General features: G+C 33.8%; 1 protein-coding gene across 1 annotated transcript in view; it reads left to right on the plus strand.

Annotated features, from left to right (window-relative positions):
* LOC130680206 (E3 ubiquitin-protein ligase UBR3-like) overlaps positions 1-16,472 on the plus strand; it is a 61,040-nt gene that overhangs the window by 11,567 nt on the left and 33,001 nt on the right. Inside the window, exons 3-6 of the mRNA XM_057490481.1 lie at positions 3,360-3,470; positions 8,064-8,264; positions 9,509-9,636; positions 15,541-15,626. Of these exons, the coding sequence (XP_057346464.1) occupies positions 3,360-3,470; positions 8,064-8,264; positions 9,509-9,636; positions 15,541-15,626 (526 nt within the window). The remainder of the gene's footprint in view (positions 1-3,359; positions 3,471-8,063; positions 8,265-9,508; positions 9,637-15,540; positions 15,627-16,472) is intronic.

Consider the following 16,472-nt stretch of genomic DNA (forward strand, 5'->3'; position numbering starts at 1 on the left):
GAGTTCATTCTCCTGAGTCCTTGTCCCCACTTGCAGGAAGAATTGAAAGGCGGAGACACAGTAGCAAAGCAGAGGACAAGTTTTATTTGAATATACTCCAAGGGAGGAGTGGGCCAGAGTCAAGGTAGATAAAGGCCTCCATTTGTTAGGTGGGGGGCTTGTGTATTGAATTCTGGTTAGGAGGCACCTGTTTGACTGGCAAGGTGGGATTATTTGATTTATAGGTCCTTGTATATAGTCACCCCTCTCAGAGAGCATTTTTAGTCTGTTGTGATCTGGTTGGGGAGGGGAGGAAGTTATCTCCCTGAAAAGCCTTTGCTGTCTCCACATGGGACCCCCTCCCTGGGCAGAGTTTGGGCAGCTTCTTCTTTGATCCTTATCTTCCCATTTTCTGGCTGCTCCTGTCTGTCTTTCTACCTAACATTCCTAACACTTTTTTCTTGATTATTCCTTTGAATTTTTGAAAGCTTATATATATTATTTTATTATTCAGACACTAACAGATATCTTCATTTTAAAGATAATTGTACAGTTGTGCTAAGTTCTGCTTTTGCAGAAATTTACTACAACCTTCATTTAGATTTTAGTTTCCTGCCACAATTCTGGTTTTAATTTTATCATTTTCAATCACTTTAGAGTTAATGAGTAAAAGTGAATCCTAAAGCCAAATAGAAAGAAAAATAACTTGATTCAATCAAAATATGATCCAGACCCAGGAGTAAAATAATTTTGAGGGAAGGTGTGATCTAATAATGGAGAGAAAAAGTAGTATCCTTTTTTGCGTCAAGGATAGTTACTCATTTTTAGAAAAAAATCTTTTTGTAAAAAGGCTCTGAATTTGTCTGATTCTCTGTTATATTTCTGCTAGTGATTGTGAGAGTCTCTTCTTGTATTAATACTTTTATATACATTCATAATGGTTATTGTATTTATATATGGTGTGCTCCCTGGACTTAGGGCCTCTGGACGTTTAGGGCCATTTCTTATATTTGTTTTATATTCCATTCAGAGAGTAGCATATGCTACATGTGTTATAAATGCTTACTGGATTTCTTCTTGAATTACTCTAGCATAGATTACCAGAGTTTTGTAGCCAGAGATACTGCTCAGAGCAGTACCAAAGGGCACTGGTCCTGATTATGGAATTACACTGTGTAGATTCTGCTTTCCTCAGATCAAATTTTATAAAGTTGACATGTAGAATTTTAGTCATGGAAGACTGTGAATTTATGGTCGACACTAGAAGCATTTTATATGAAAGAAGTGACGTAGTAGCAAGGGAACCTGAACTTTAGAGTCAGATAGACTTGGGTTTGAAGTTGGTCTCTATCACTTATAACTGAGTGATATTGGTAAACTTTTATTCCTTTTTTGTAAACAAGGATAATACCACAAGGTTTTAATAAATATTGAGGTTGTGAAGATGTTGTGTTAAGCAGTTAGCACAGTGGTAGTTGGGCATATCATTGAAATCTTCCTAAAATATTTGTCTCATGTTAGTAAGTGTTTTCATGCTTCTTTTTGACCCTAGCAGATTTCAAATAAGAAATCTAAAGCTGCACAGACAAATGACATGCTATTTTCAGTTTTAGAAGCTAACTGCTTTAATTAAAATGATTAATTACATTTTAATAAGACATTACAAAAGAGAACAGCTTGTTTACTAACTGACTACCAACTATTCTAAAATGAACTAATCCCAGTATCTGCTTCTACTTCAAGCAGCTCTGAAGCATAAAGCAGAGATGAACAGGTCTCCTATTGTTTTTCTGATTTTTAACATTAAAAGCTAGCCCACCTGCTGTGAGGATTTGATTTCTCTGGCTGCACATCTTTAAATCAACTGGGAAGGCATTTTGCACTGTGTAATAATTTCAACTTTCAGATGCTTATGAAGAGTCTTGATTTAATGAAGTAACTTTGTTTACTATTGTTTAAAAATGATTTGGTCATCTTACATCACCATATGTTTCTTTTCAACATAAAAATAAAATATAAAGGTTTACTCAGTTTTGATGTCTCTCAAGTCTTTCTTCATATGCGGTCTCATGTCAGACCTTGAGCCTAATGTTGCTCTGGCTTGGCCATGTACATACTACAGACTCAGGGAGGTGAAGTCAAGTTCAGGCCCAAATGCTGTTTGACAGAGGCTAAAGGAAAATTCAAAGGAAATCATTTTAGGAAGAAAAGTTTAAGCCTGTTTATAGGTTTAAAGGGAAGTAATTATCAGGGAAGGAGGAGAAGAAGGCAATTAACTTTCGAAAGGCTATGTATTTTGCTTACATAATCTTGGTCTCTTTTTTGTGCATATTGTATGAAACCCTTTTTAATGTTAAGATAATTTTTAGGGTTATTCTTATGAGCACATTTTTACTTTAGAAAGATGTGTGGAGGACACATCATGGAGAGCAGAAATTGGAGTCAAGGAGACCAGATATGGAACTTTATTTGAAAGAACTGCCTCCCCCACAACAAATGATACAGACTTGAATGCTATAGTGAGAATGAAGAGAGGTCAAAATCTGTGGCTGGAGAACTAGTATATATAGTTGTATTAGTGTAAGGAAAGGATGTGATTATAGAAAATAACTCTTAGTTTTCTGATTTGGTGACTTAATAGATTGTAGAGTTTTTAAACCAAAAGGAAAAGAAAGGTGCATGGAGAAAATGACAAGTTTTTGACACACTGGTTTTATATTATCTGAGGGACATCAGAGTGGAGATTTCTGGTTGGCAGTTGAGTTTTTTTTTTTAGTTCTGGAGAGATCTAGGCTTGGAAGATAGTTAAATTTACTGATTAAATCACTCAGGGAAAATAGTTTGAAGGAGAAGGGAGTAGCACTAAGAATAGAACTTTGAGGAATATAAACATTGAAGGGGCAGGCAAAGAAAGAGTCTTAAAAGGAGGTGAAAACTAAATGGTTAAAGAAATTGGAGGAAAGTCAAGAGAGTAGCACTGTAGAAGCCAGAGGGAAATAGGCAGGCAAAGAAAGCTGTTAGTGTCAGCTGCTGTAGAGTGGGTAAATACCACTTAGACCATGTCAAGTGATCAGCAGCAGTATAGTTCACACTGAATTGTGGTATAACATGGGGAGCTTGTATTTTATGGGGTGGAGAAAGACTAATAGAAAATTTTTCTTTCATTATGTACAGAGATATTTGGAAGCTAAAACTTTATGAAGGTTCAAGTTTAAAGATACTGGCTTAGGGCTGTCAAGTCAAGTGTTCTGTCACAAAAATACAAAGTTCACAGTAGTATAATAAAAAATCATTCAGAGGTTTATGTGGGTATATTTAGGTTTGTTTAAACTTCTTTAAAATTAATTGTATTTTTCTGTTTTCTTTTTATTTTTTTTAAGAGTTCTTGTCTCTTGGCAGTATCAGTTGGCTGGGAAGGAGGTATTTATGTACAGACCCGTGGCCACACATTGCATACAGATTGTCATAAATCTTACATGGAATCTTTACAGGTAAGTAGAGTGAAACATTTCTGGTGCTATGTATCTTTCTAGGTATTAGATATTTTTACAGCAAATACATCCCATTTCCTCTTGAGTGATTTTTCACTGTTTGAACTATCCAGCCTGAGAATTCCTTGCCTCTACAACTTCAGGGATTTCATTTTTTTACTTCTCTTTACCAACTGACTTCTGTAACTATAATTTTAGACTTTGCTACTCTAGCTTTGAAATACTGTTTTAATACCATGCCATATCCTCTTATTATATGATTATTCCTCACATTCTCATTTTCACTGTCAAATGTTTTGTTGCTTCTGACATGAAGCTCTCTAGTCCTTTAAACCCCTTTGCATTTTTCCTAGCATTAACTCTTCCCTAAACTTACTTTCTTGTATTATCCCCATCCTGTTCTTAATACTAGTCATTCAAACTACCTTCTTTGATTTTAGACCCAGGCAGCTAGTCCTGCTAGTAAAATTATAAAACTAGGTGAGCTGGTACCTCTACAAGTTTGTAGTTTCCTATAATAGTAGCTTAGACTAGGATCCCGGCCTGTAGATACTACTTATCAATTCATTTGCCTGTCTTTGATCAGTTCTCTCTCCTATTTCCTCAGCAGCTATTGCAAACCTTGCCCTCCCTCATCCCAGACTCTTTGCCTAAACTCCAGGAGAGATTGTTGTCTCTCACATACTACCTCAGCTTCTTGCCTTATTATTCTGTTCTTGATAAATGTCCCTGCATCCCAACCAAACCTTTCCTTTTTACTCCTTGAGGCAGTAGTCCTTCTTCTGTTCAGGAATAATATTTTTAATAATGTTTTACTACTACTTTTTCCCCATCACCTCAGAGGCCTTGATCTATCAGTAGGTAACCTATTTTTCTTCTGTATCTCCAGTTTCTGCCTATTCTGTCCCTTCTTTTCAGCTCATAAAGACACTCAAGTCCCTGCTATTCAAAATTCCTTTGCTTGACCTTACATTCCCTTGTAGCTGCAGTCTTTCTCCTTCTCTCGGATCATCTTCCTAACAGCATTTTCTACTCTGATCTTAGATCGCTAACTCAGAAACAGTGAATTTCTGCTTTCCCCTCCCTATTTCTTACATCTCACGTTCAGTCACTTACCAAATTCTATTGATTCTATCTCCTATATTTTACTTGAGTATATCATATCTTCGTTATTCCCACTTAGGCTTTTTGTATATGCCTTCATCTCTCATTTTGACTTTTGCAATTGCTTTCTTACCAGTTTCTTTATTCCAAGTATAATTTATTCACTACATTAGATCTTTCTAAGATGTAAATCTGATGACATGTCATTGGCTTAAAAATCCTTTGCTGACTTCTTCCTGACATGATAAAATTTCATTCTTCTCTGAATGACATTCGCAGCACTCCATGATCTGGGCTTACCTATTGCTTTCCTTTATCTTCCATCAGCTCAGCATTAATAAGCTAATTAATAGCTCACTAAGCACATTATGCATTTTTCATACCTTTGTATCCAATTTGTTCATTTAACAAATATTTATTCAGTGCCTGCAGTGTTCCAGATACCATGATAGACACTGGGAATACAGCAGTGAAAAGACAGTTTCTTCCTTAAAGTAGTTTAGTATGTACTACATGAGACAGAAATAAACTGTTGCAGTGTATTTGCTGAGTATTATGAAGTGTGCACAGGGTCTTATTCGAACATCTGCCAAGTGTTGGAACATTTGATGAGTGATGAGAGAGAAGACGGGGGAAGTAAGTAGGGGTCATATTGTAAAGGCCTTGAGTACCCTGTAAAGAATTTGGACTTCAGACAGATTATTTACAGAGAGCTTTTAAAGACTTGTAAGCAGAAATAAGACATGTTCAGAAAGGCCATTGCAGCAATTGTATATATTGCAGGGATTGCTGTGGGATTGTAGGAGAGTAAAAAGAATGTGGTGATATCATTTAGAAGATAAGAGGTGATGGTGGCTCAGGCTTAGTCAAGGCAGTGGAGATAGTGAAGGGGTTAGAGATTTGAAATATATTTAAGAGAAGAGTCTTCTGGACTTGGTGAGAGAATGCATGTGGAGCATACAAAGAAAAAGTAATTACTGTGAGAGACAATGTTGATCCTTGAAAAACTGTGATTAGGAAAAAGAGTCTCACATTACATAGATCATATTTGCAGTTGTGTGGTTGGGAGACTAGTTAGGAGATTGCCAGAAAAGGGGGTAGAAAGAAGAATGTGGATGGAAAGGCTGATGGGAGTGATTAATTTGATATTTGAGGAATCTGGAGTTACATGACTTTGTTCTTTCTGAAGTAGGAAAAGTAGCTTTATTCAAGTAAAAAGGGGCAAGGCTTGGGTAGGTGAAGGGACTTGACAAGTGAAGTGGTTAGAAATGGGGATTAGAGAGTGCTTCAGAAGATGTAAGGGAAGATTGCCAGGCAGTATTCATGGCTTAGTTGAGGATGGAAACAGGTTATAACAAGAAGTTATTTCAATTTTCTCTAACAGCACTCAGTTTGCATGCAGAATTGAAGTCATACATTGGATTAATGTTGTGTGAAAGTTTTGTTAGATACATGTGATAAAAGGACATATGGATGGGGAACGAGAAGCATTGACGAGAGTTTTTGAAATGGTAGATCATGTTGTGTAGGCAGGATAGGAAAGTCCTGATAAACTGGGAGAAAAAGGACGGACTATAGGCAATAGGGGAGTTGGCTATCAGAATGTAAGATGTTTGAATTTTGTATTTCGAGATATGGACAATTGGAGGTCATTGTAGGACAAGGGGATGGTCATAGTAATAGGTTCTGGAGTAGGAGGCCACAGCTATAGAATTTGGTGAGGTCAAAGAGCTGACCGACTAAGATACAAGATTGATTGACCACATACAGACATATATACATGTACAGGAGGATGGCAGGTTTGGAGTGAAGAGGAAAACTGATCTAGGCACCAAAGTGTTCAGGAATTGAGGGCAATGGATTTCAGTGAAAATGAAGGAAAAGTGTGGTATCGTTAAATAAAATAAGCCGCAAAGACAGAACAATGCAAGAGTAATAATCTCCAGCCTGCACTGGAGATGAGAAGGACACTGAGGTGTGACAGATGTAGGGGAATGAGTAATGCCTAGTTGAGAGGGCTTGTGGGGAGGCTTCAAGAAACAACCTCCTGTCAATCAAGGCGAAGAGGAGGATATAGCCTTCTTTAAAATTAAGGCCCTATGGAAACTTAACACAGAATGTCCTTCAGTGACCAGGATCCTTGCCCCAACCTTCTAAAAACACTCTTCTTGTGTATTTTTAAAACTTAGCTCACAAGTCTCCTTCTCTGGAAAGCTTTCTCTGTTGTGTTTATTACACTCTTATTAAAATATTTTTGTTTCTGTTTGCTTTTAATTGGTTGATACTTTAAGTGAAGATGTGTCTTCCTTTTTTATATCATCACAGCATTTGACACATGATAGGAGCTTAGTAAATGTTTGTAGAAGTGGATTTAAAAAGACATGGTGTCACATTTTTAAAGATTTGAAAAAATGTCAGAAGGTAAAAAAAAATAGAATTCAGTTATTTTTAGAAAAAGTTTTTGAGATCCAAAATATAGTCAAATGAGCACCTAGTTAAGAGTTGGGAAACCTAAGTTCATTCTGATATCATTAACTACCTTTGTAACCATAGGCAGTAATTCATTTTCTTTTCTTTGTGTCAGTCTCTCTCATTATTTTTGTCTTATTAGTAGTAATGCTCATATTGTAGGATTCATACATATACATCAGTGCATTAAATACAAATTTTGAGATAAAGCATTTGGCCAGTGGCAAAATAAGAGACAGACTACCTGGAAAAGATTAATATAGATGTTAGGACTACACAATAGCAATATTCTTAAATTGCAAAGTAGATGAGGGGTGGTGTCAGGCAAAAGAAAGGAACAGATGTAGCAGGCAGAATTCCTGCCTTAAGTTGTCTGTTTAGTCAGCATACATTGCCATCTCTTATGAGCAAGAGTTTCCTCCTAAGTGTGTGCACATTATATATCTGTTTCAAAAATTATTTTTCTTCCTCTTGCTATCAGAAGCATGTGAAGTAGAAGTATTAAATTAATTCACCTCTTATCACACGTATGTTCTAACTAATTTAACTAAATCTTCCCCCTATCAATTAAACCTAAACCCACTGCATAAAATCCAGTCAGTTTAGTTCAGCAATTAGTCACCTTAAATGACACAGCACATTGTTTAGCCTTAATGTACTCTCAAACACTGTCTATCCTATTTCAAAGAATATGGGTACTAGGAGAATCTTCCCAGTAGTGATTATAGACTGTGAAAACAGGGGCATGTAGTAAGAGGAAAGAGATCCACTTTAATGTGCCCTACTTCTTGAGTTATTCTTTATCTAAAATCCACATTTCAGATTGATTGAATGATGACTTTAATGTCTTATCCTGAATGAAGAGCAACTAAATAAGAGATTTTGTTTGTGTTTTTATGACATGTATTAGATGTATCTTTTTTTGTGCGATTCATTTTATTTGCTATAAAATGTAGCAGTGTCAATTTTATTTGTGGAATGGTATTCATCTTATATCCGTATGTTTATTTCATTTTTTAGAATGACCAGGTTCTCCAGGGCTTCTCAGTGGACAAAGGAGAATTCACGTGTCCTCTCTTTAGGCAGTTTGTTAACAGTGTCCTTCCTTGTTATCCTGGAGGCAATGTGGAAAATAACCTCTGGCAACGTCCTAGTAACAAAAGCATCCAAGATCTCATACAGGAAGTGGAGGAGCTGCAGGGACGGCCGGGAGCCTTCCCAGTAAGCATCAGTGTGAGGCTGAAATATCCTGGTTGACTCAGCTCTGCTTTTCAGCTTTCATTTTCGTTCTGTTTCTAAATTACTGCAGAACTTTGTACATTTAGTAGAAATTGCTGTTAGAGGCTCTTCTCCTCTGTTTGTGGTTATTAAAAACAAAAATAAGAGTAACAGAACAAATTATAGAACCAAAGGCATTAGAGCTAAGGGATATGCTTTTCTGTATTCTGAATTGTTATAGTTTTAATATATATCTTCCAGATCATAAAATCCTATCAGCTTAGATATGGTTATACTCTTTTAAGATGTTGAAATATTTAACAACAAAGCCAAACAAACAAATTACATATATGTACCTTGCAATGTAAAGCACAATCTAAATACATAAAAATATATGAATTAGGCACATTAGATTAAGATGATATATTTCCACACACATGCATACTTTATGTGTGGGCAATTATAGATTTACACACGTGTGAGTGCATATCTTTGTAATGGAGAAATAATTGTATACTTGATTGAACCATTTACCGTAAGTCAGTCAATTTTACTGTGGGATTTGGTGTAAGTGAACTCCTCTTTAATCTCATCCAGTAAGATTTGTTTATTTGATTTAAATTCTTAAATATTTCACCTTCATTACAGATCTGTGATATGGTCCCTGACAGAAGTGACAGCTGTGTCTGTTCTGTGGAGTAAATTTATGAAAGCTATGAATATTTGACTTTTGAAACAGAAATTCATCATTGAAATCTGCTCAGAAAGCTTTCTCTCCTGGCAGTTCCTTTTCTCAGTTGAAGACTGTTCTTAGAGTGTGTGTGACTTTTTTCTTCATAAACTGAAATTTTTGTGTTAATCATAGGCTTAAAAGTAAGGGATATTGATATTAGTCTTTGAAAAATGAATTCAAATGAAAGTGGTTTTTTATAAATATGGAAACTGTTCTAAAATATATTTTTAAAGACATCCACTTATTTGTTTAGGATTAAATTTATGTGGTTAGTTCATGATTGGATTATAGTGTTACTAATCACAATGTAGAATTATAATGAAAGATCTCTAAAATAAGAGAAAATGTTTCTTGATCTGTTTTACCTTTGTGCACTAAATATAGTAGATAGCTAATATACATTGGACATTTTAATTTCCTAGTGTGTTCATATGATAAACATTGTACTGTTAAACTATTAGAGAAAATGAATATAAATAAACTTTACATGTATGTTTGCATTTTTTGCAGTCAGAAACCAACTTTAGAAATGGAATCTGTAATGAATGACATCCAAAATACCACTCAGAAGAAATACAGAGACTATAGCAAGACCCCAGGCTCACCAGACAATGATTTTCTCTTTATGTATTCTGTTGCTAGGTAGATAATAATACTATACACTTCTGTATTTAGTTACTAGAAGTAATTGGTTTTATTATTTTCATTCATATTTATTTGAAGAAAGGATGCTTTTTTTTAATGTTGGTTGACATTATGACTAGTTTTAAAACTTCCTAAAAGTATGAAAGTGTAGTCTTCCTTCATTTTCTGAAGTTTTTATTTTAATGAACTATTAGGTTAAGCTTTATTAAACATTATAATACATGTGGGAAAAAATATATTAGTAGCATTTGGGGACAGATACCTATCTCAACGCATGTGAATATTATATATACAGTGTGTTGTTAAGAAATCCCTATTGAAGTACTGCCCAAAAGTGGTAATACTGAGAATTAAAAGATTGTAATACGTAAACCACTTTAATTTATTTTTAAAATAAAAAAATAAGAAGATCTTACTTTGTTTCATTTAAGCTAGTGAAAAATCTAGTAATATCCAAAAATACTACAGGTAGTTTAGAAAATCAGGTAAGGGAGAAAAGCAAGAGAACTGGCATGTTCTAACCCTCTATTAGTAGCCAGCAGCAGGCTCAAGAAAACAGAGGTAAGTACTTTTCATTTTTCAAATTCAGTAGGATTAGTCTGATTGACTGAATGTGTGTTCAGTACTTAAGAAACAGTTCCAAATAGGAATTTTAGAAAACTTAATTGAATGAGAACCATAACAAAAATAAAATTGGGGAGAAGTAGGCACAGTTAAGAACTTAAAAACACATTCTGCCAGCATCAGCATTGCAGACCCCTGGATATCTCTAGATACATACTTTGTGTTTTGTCCAAGTACTATTTATTACATAATAGGTAAAATGAAGAGAGATAATGTGATTTGAAGTCATGCAGCAAATTACTGGTAGAATAAGACTGGAATTCAAATCTTGAATAAAGGTCTAGTTTTCTTTCAATTACTATCCTTTTTCCTCTCCTGTGTTCTGCTTTTTATGGGTCACGTGCATGCAATTCATCATGGACATTCTCTGCCTTATTCCCGGAACAGAGGGTAACGAAAGAGTAGATGAACTATGTATATGTAGTCTTTAGAACCCAGGAAAAAATGAAATCAGACTTAGGGAAACTGCAGCACACAAGTTACAGCTCAGCATAAGGAAACATTAACTTTTGGTCTAAGGATGTGAATGCTGGATACAGATTGATGTAAAAGGATCTAATGGATGGGAATATAACTTTCCAGTCTGCCATTCCTGGACTATTGTTTTTATTGTGAATAAATAAAAACAATATTTGGGGGAAATTGTACTGGTTAATTTAACATTTTGTTTCTGGAGAGTTACCAGTTGCATACTTGGAACAAAATATACCTCATGTGAAAACTAAATTGAATATAATTTAATTTTTCCAAGGTTTCAAGTTGTACAAAATTTATGTACAGTATTATGGCAATGTTATAGAAGATTTTCATATAACTGAAGACTACCTCGGTTATGCTATACACGTTACATGCACACGCATCTGTGTTGCTTATGTATTTATGCCTTTAATTTTATTAAGATGGACCTTTTATTAAGATTGACCTTATAAGAAAATCCTGGTTGAATGGAAATGATCTGTGCATGGAATTATTCCATAGCATGATGTATCAAATAATTTGATTTAAATTTAGTTTAGTGGAAGTTCCTGTTTCTTGGTTTAAATATATATTTTATAGAAGAAAGCATATTGTGATAATGGGAGACTTTGATTCAGCATTTTTCAGTTTTTCTTTTATAGAAGAGCAGAGACAGATATCAAATGTCATTTACTATGGGTGTATATAGAGAAACAAAATGTGTTCTCTCCTCTCCAATTCTTCTCTGATCCCTAATGATAAAGTCTAAAGCAGCAACACAATGAGTCTAAAAGAGAAAGTTTAAAACCCTTAAAAACCTCATTATCCTTTGGTTAAAATTAAAATTACCCAGACCATTCATTGCAGGGTTCTCACAGTGAGATTGTGTGCCTTCTTTTAAGTTTTCCTTAATCATTAAAAAGAAAACAAAAAGCAAATTGACTGAAGAGTCAAAAAAACATGAATTGAAAGAAAGAAGTATGTGTATCCTATTTGAATACGATGTAGTTTTTGCAAGCTAGGTAACCAGGTCTTTATTTTATGCCTAGCATATAACCTAATTTCATAAAATATCATGATTACAGATCATGATTATATAAAATATTCTGAAATGAACTTAATTTTAACTATTTAAATTTTGAACTAAATATGATTCTTTAAAATGTACTTCATTAGATGTCTGTGTGTTTGTATTTGAAATTAGTAATTTGAATGGAATACATCTCTAGTTTCCCAGAACTGAATACTCCAAACTGAATAAATAACTTTGTTTGCTCTTTCAGAGCTAAATTCTTTGATGTTTAGAAACCAACTATTTCTATTGGGTAACTAGCTTGTAAAACTGTTTTCTTCAGTGCTTGTTTTAGAGCTGTTATTTTTTTTTATTTGTAGGACCATATGTATCTCTATCTCACTTTATTTGCATGCTGAAGCCTTGGAAGATTTTCTGAGGGTAGCAGAGAAGAATTTGTCAGAATGATATTTTTTGTGGTTTAAAAATTAATTAAAATCACTATTCAAGTTTTAACATATTTCTAAAAAACCTTCTGTTGCAAATATGTATCATTCAAATGTATTATGGAAAGTTAATTTTAGAGTAGAAAGCTTTCCTTACTTCAATGCCAATTCAGTTTTTCATTATTGAAACAAAGAATGACACTGATTTTTCCAAGGGTTTTGTATGAAAGTTACATACAGACTAGAGGTATTGGTGACTAACACTTGGCCTTCATATAGTCAGAAACATGGAAATGGAAAGAAAATAAAACATAAGTAGCTGAGATGTAGATGGGGAAACATCTTTAAATCACAGTGGGTGACCGACTCAGTAGAATGAATGGACCTTGCTTTATACATTAGTTAAATTGTAAGTTTAAACTAAACTATATGTGAAATAAAAGGAATGCTAGCTAGAATACCAAATTATGAATCCTTTTTAAAACTAAACATTTATTTTGTAAAAACAAATTATCTCCCCCTGTTCCCTACCCCTTTTTCTTGTTGGTTCACCGCTGGGTTTAAGGGAATGGAAGGAAGGATCATCAAAAGAAAAAATGAAGTGGGGACTAAGCAGAATCTTATCATTGGTTACATATCAAAACAAAGAGGTTGTTGTCAGTTCCTAAGAATTTTTTGAACAATTTGCTAGTTACCATCAGGGATTTAGAAGCTGTTACCTGAAATGGTCTCTGCTCTCTGGGAATTTATATTTGGTTGGACAGACAAAACTAATAAACACCAATTTGTGTGAAATGGAATATAGTTTGTTAAAAAAATATATCATATTGAAAAAGTGAAGATCTTCAGAAGCAAAAATGAGCAAATTGAAATATAAAATATGTGGAAGTGCTTCTTTCCTGTCCTAAGAAGAAGGGGTTAGTTCTTGCTAACTCCTGAAGGAGTTAGCTTGAGCTGAGTCTTGTATGGATGAAGATATTTTTTTCTCTGAAAACCAGTAACTGGTTCAGACAGTAGGTGGTAAGCTCAGGCCTTGAATCAATACTATACCAGTATGTGTTTGAGTGTCTCTGTGTGTGTGTATGTATACATACCCATTTCTTTTTCAAATTATAGCTCTAAAAATAGAAGTTAGTGCCGACATGGGGTTAGAAGGGAAAAGCAGACCCTGGTCATGTAAATAGAAGCTGGGACATGGAGGAGTTTTTGTCTGGGATTTCTAGGTGGCCACTATGGGAATCTGTAAGCAGTCTTTCTCGTCATTCTTTCCAATGTACACATTTTCTCTTTTTTTCCCTTCCAAACTAATTTGAAGGTTTTTGTGTTAGAAAATACAGAAAGTAGAGTCTGTTTTTCTCTGAGAACAAAAAGGCCCAGAACACTCCTGCTCCCAGGGCATCTTATTTTTACAGCATCCATCCAGGGGGACAGGAGCCGAAGAATGTGTTGGGATTTTCAGCAGTGAGGGAAAATCAGACGTGGGGCATGTGCTGCAGTTGTGTTTTTTCCTCCAGGAAGTGTCAAAGGAACAATTTTGATGAAATGAAATATGGGCAGGCTGATGGGTAGGACCTCTGACATACAGAGTTTTATCCTTTGGATAGGTAGTTTTTGTGTTTTTAACTCACATGAAAAGTTGTGTTGGAGATCTTCCAACCATAATCATAAATAATTACATTTAGTAGTTAGTTTTCTTTCAGTTATTCTTTAAAATAAAATTCGTGGTAACATGTTTGTCATCCTTTAAAATATCTTACTTGATGATTGAATAAGCAGAATTGTTCTTGTATTTATATTAAAATGAATGTTTTTGCAAAGTAGGTTGAAATAAAGGTTGGCATTCTGGTTCTGACATTCATTTATAGTAATTGATCATTTATCTGTAGCTCTTGTAAAAGTACTATCTAGGAAATCTTAGTTTTTATAAGACAATATAGCCATTAATTTTTTTCTACAGATTAGGCAACAGAAGGTTTGTGAAAACAAAATGTATTGTTCTCATTTATATTCCCCTTGATGAAGGAACACATGCTGGTCTCCGCTCGCTTTCTGTCCACTGATATGAAATCCTTGTCCCTGCTCCCTTGCTGGTAGGTTTTAGAAGTTCAGGGAGCAATGCGAATCACCTGAAGGGTGGAAAATTCCCTGGTCACACAGATGCCCTTATCGGCAGCAACCAGATGGAGCTCTGAGCAGGAAAATTATCAGTATTAAATTGTCCCCCCCACCCAGTAGAGAGCATTAAAGCATATCTTCAGAAATGGGTGGCAAACATACAGACTTAGGAATATTATTTTTAACAGTTTGTATTTGTAAGTAAATACATGAAAATAACATTTCAGACATTCTGTGTTCAAAATAAAATGAAAACAGTTCAAAATGTTTTGTTTTAAATCAAACACATTATCTTTCTTGAATTCACTTGCAAAGTGCAAGCTTGAAACTTTGCCCTTTTTTGTTGTTAAGATGGGGGATGTCTAACCACTACTGTTAAATTCATATCTTTGATATAAACTAGCTTATTCATCTTTAATTGTAAATGTGTGTTTTTTATTAGTTGAAGTAAAAATACAACTTATGTTTCTGAATTTTCATTTATTTTGGTAAAATTGGCTATTTTACTGTTACTGTTTTTGTATAAATCTGTGAATTCTGCATCAATTTGATTTTTGAAATGTCAATTTAACAATTATTTCTATCCTGTAAGCTAATAATCACTAAGTATTATAAATTCAGATCTGTATGAACGGTACTGATGTTTAGCAGTATTAATAGTTACACAGTATATTTTAATTAAACTGTAATATTAGAGGTCCATAAAAGAGACTGTCGTTAATTAAATGTGTTGTTCATAGCTACTTTAGTTTTAGTGATTTTGTTTCTCAAAGCTGATTTCTAGATACTATCTAAGCTCCAGTGAGTGACAACCATTTCTCTGCTAGGCAAATTGGTATGCCTTTGTGTCTTATGTGACAGAAACTACCTAATTAGTGGCTAACACTTGGAGTGCAAATGCTTTCATCTGATTCATATGCAGGTTTATGAAATATGTTACAGCATTTTTTCTTAAGGCCTACATTCTAGTATTTGCCAACAGCTGTGGTTTTGCAACAGTTACACCATAACGTGTGCAGTTATGCAGGTATAAATATGAACATGTAAGTAAGGATAGATGAACTGTTTCCCTTTTTAGTTCTAAATACACAAAATATGATTAGTACTGATGTGCATATACTGTACTTCAGCAAATAATAAAGTTGATGAACTTTACTATTTGGGTTGATTCAGACATATCAATAAAATAAATTTTAAAATATTGCTTCAGCCTAATGACTAAGATATATTTTAATGTTTTACTTACAGAACCAGTTTGGAACTTGAATTAATTCATCAAGGAGGAAATCTGTGCTCAGGTGGTGCAAGCACAGCTGGCAAAAGGTCTTGTTTAAGTAAGTATTGAAGAGAGCTACCTTCTTAAAATGTCTAATTACATCACTTTCAAAGTATATACAGGCAAAGGTTTTTTTTGGTTTATTTTCAACTTACCTTTATGTTATAATCAGTTTTACTAGTGATTTTATGCTTTAAATGATTAATCTTGTACTTAAAAGAGTCATATGAATATTTAGCTCTTTCTATACTATGATTACTAAGTAAATTGATGTCATACTAACTAATCAGATTTACATTGGTTCAAAATAAAAAATAATGTAGTATTCTCAGCTGCAATTGTCCTCAAACATAAGTTGTTTTGAAGAATTTTTAAATTGTGTGGATTTAAGAATATCTTTTTATAAAGACAATTTCTGTTCCCTAAACATTCCTGTAGATATAGCTGCTGTTAATTAATGAAAGTGTACTGTATTTTGATGTGCACATTAAAATATATTAAAATTGTGGATGTTTGCTTTTGTTTATGAGTATATATTATAAAATGAGCATGATGATTCAATACTTTTTGTAAGGGTAAATTTGAGAGAAATGCCATTTAGAACTTGAAGTAGATTTTTCATGAGTATGGTTTTGATAAAATCACTAATTAGTCATTGTTTAGAGAATTAGTGTGAATACTAGGAGTAATATTATTCAATGTCCTATACAGCTAATTACTGGTCCCAAATCACTGACATTAAAATATTAACTAATGTGATTGGTATAGGAAATAAAATTATTTAAAACAAATAATGTATTCTTTCTAAAAATTGAACATGTTTTCTTAAGTATTAAATTATTAGTTATTAAATATTACTAATACTTTTTAAAATTAGTATATTTTTAGAAGATATATATCTTTT

The sequence above is a fragment of the Manis pentadactyla genome, chromosome 13, assembly GCF_030020395.1.
Source record: "Manis pentadactyla isolate mManPen7 chromosome 13, mManPen7.hap1, whole genome shotgun sequence".
In the NCBI taxonomy this organism is placed as follows: Eukaryota; Metazoa; Chordata; class Mammalia; order Pholidota; family Manidae; genus Manis; species Manis pentadactyla.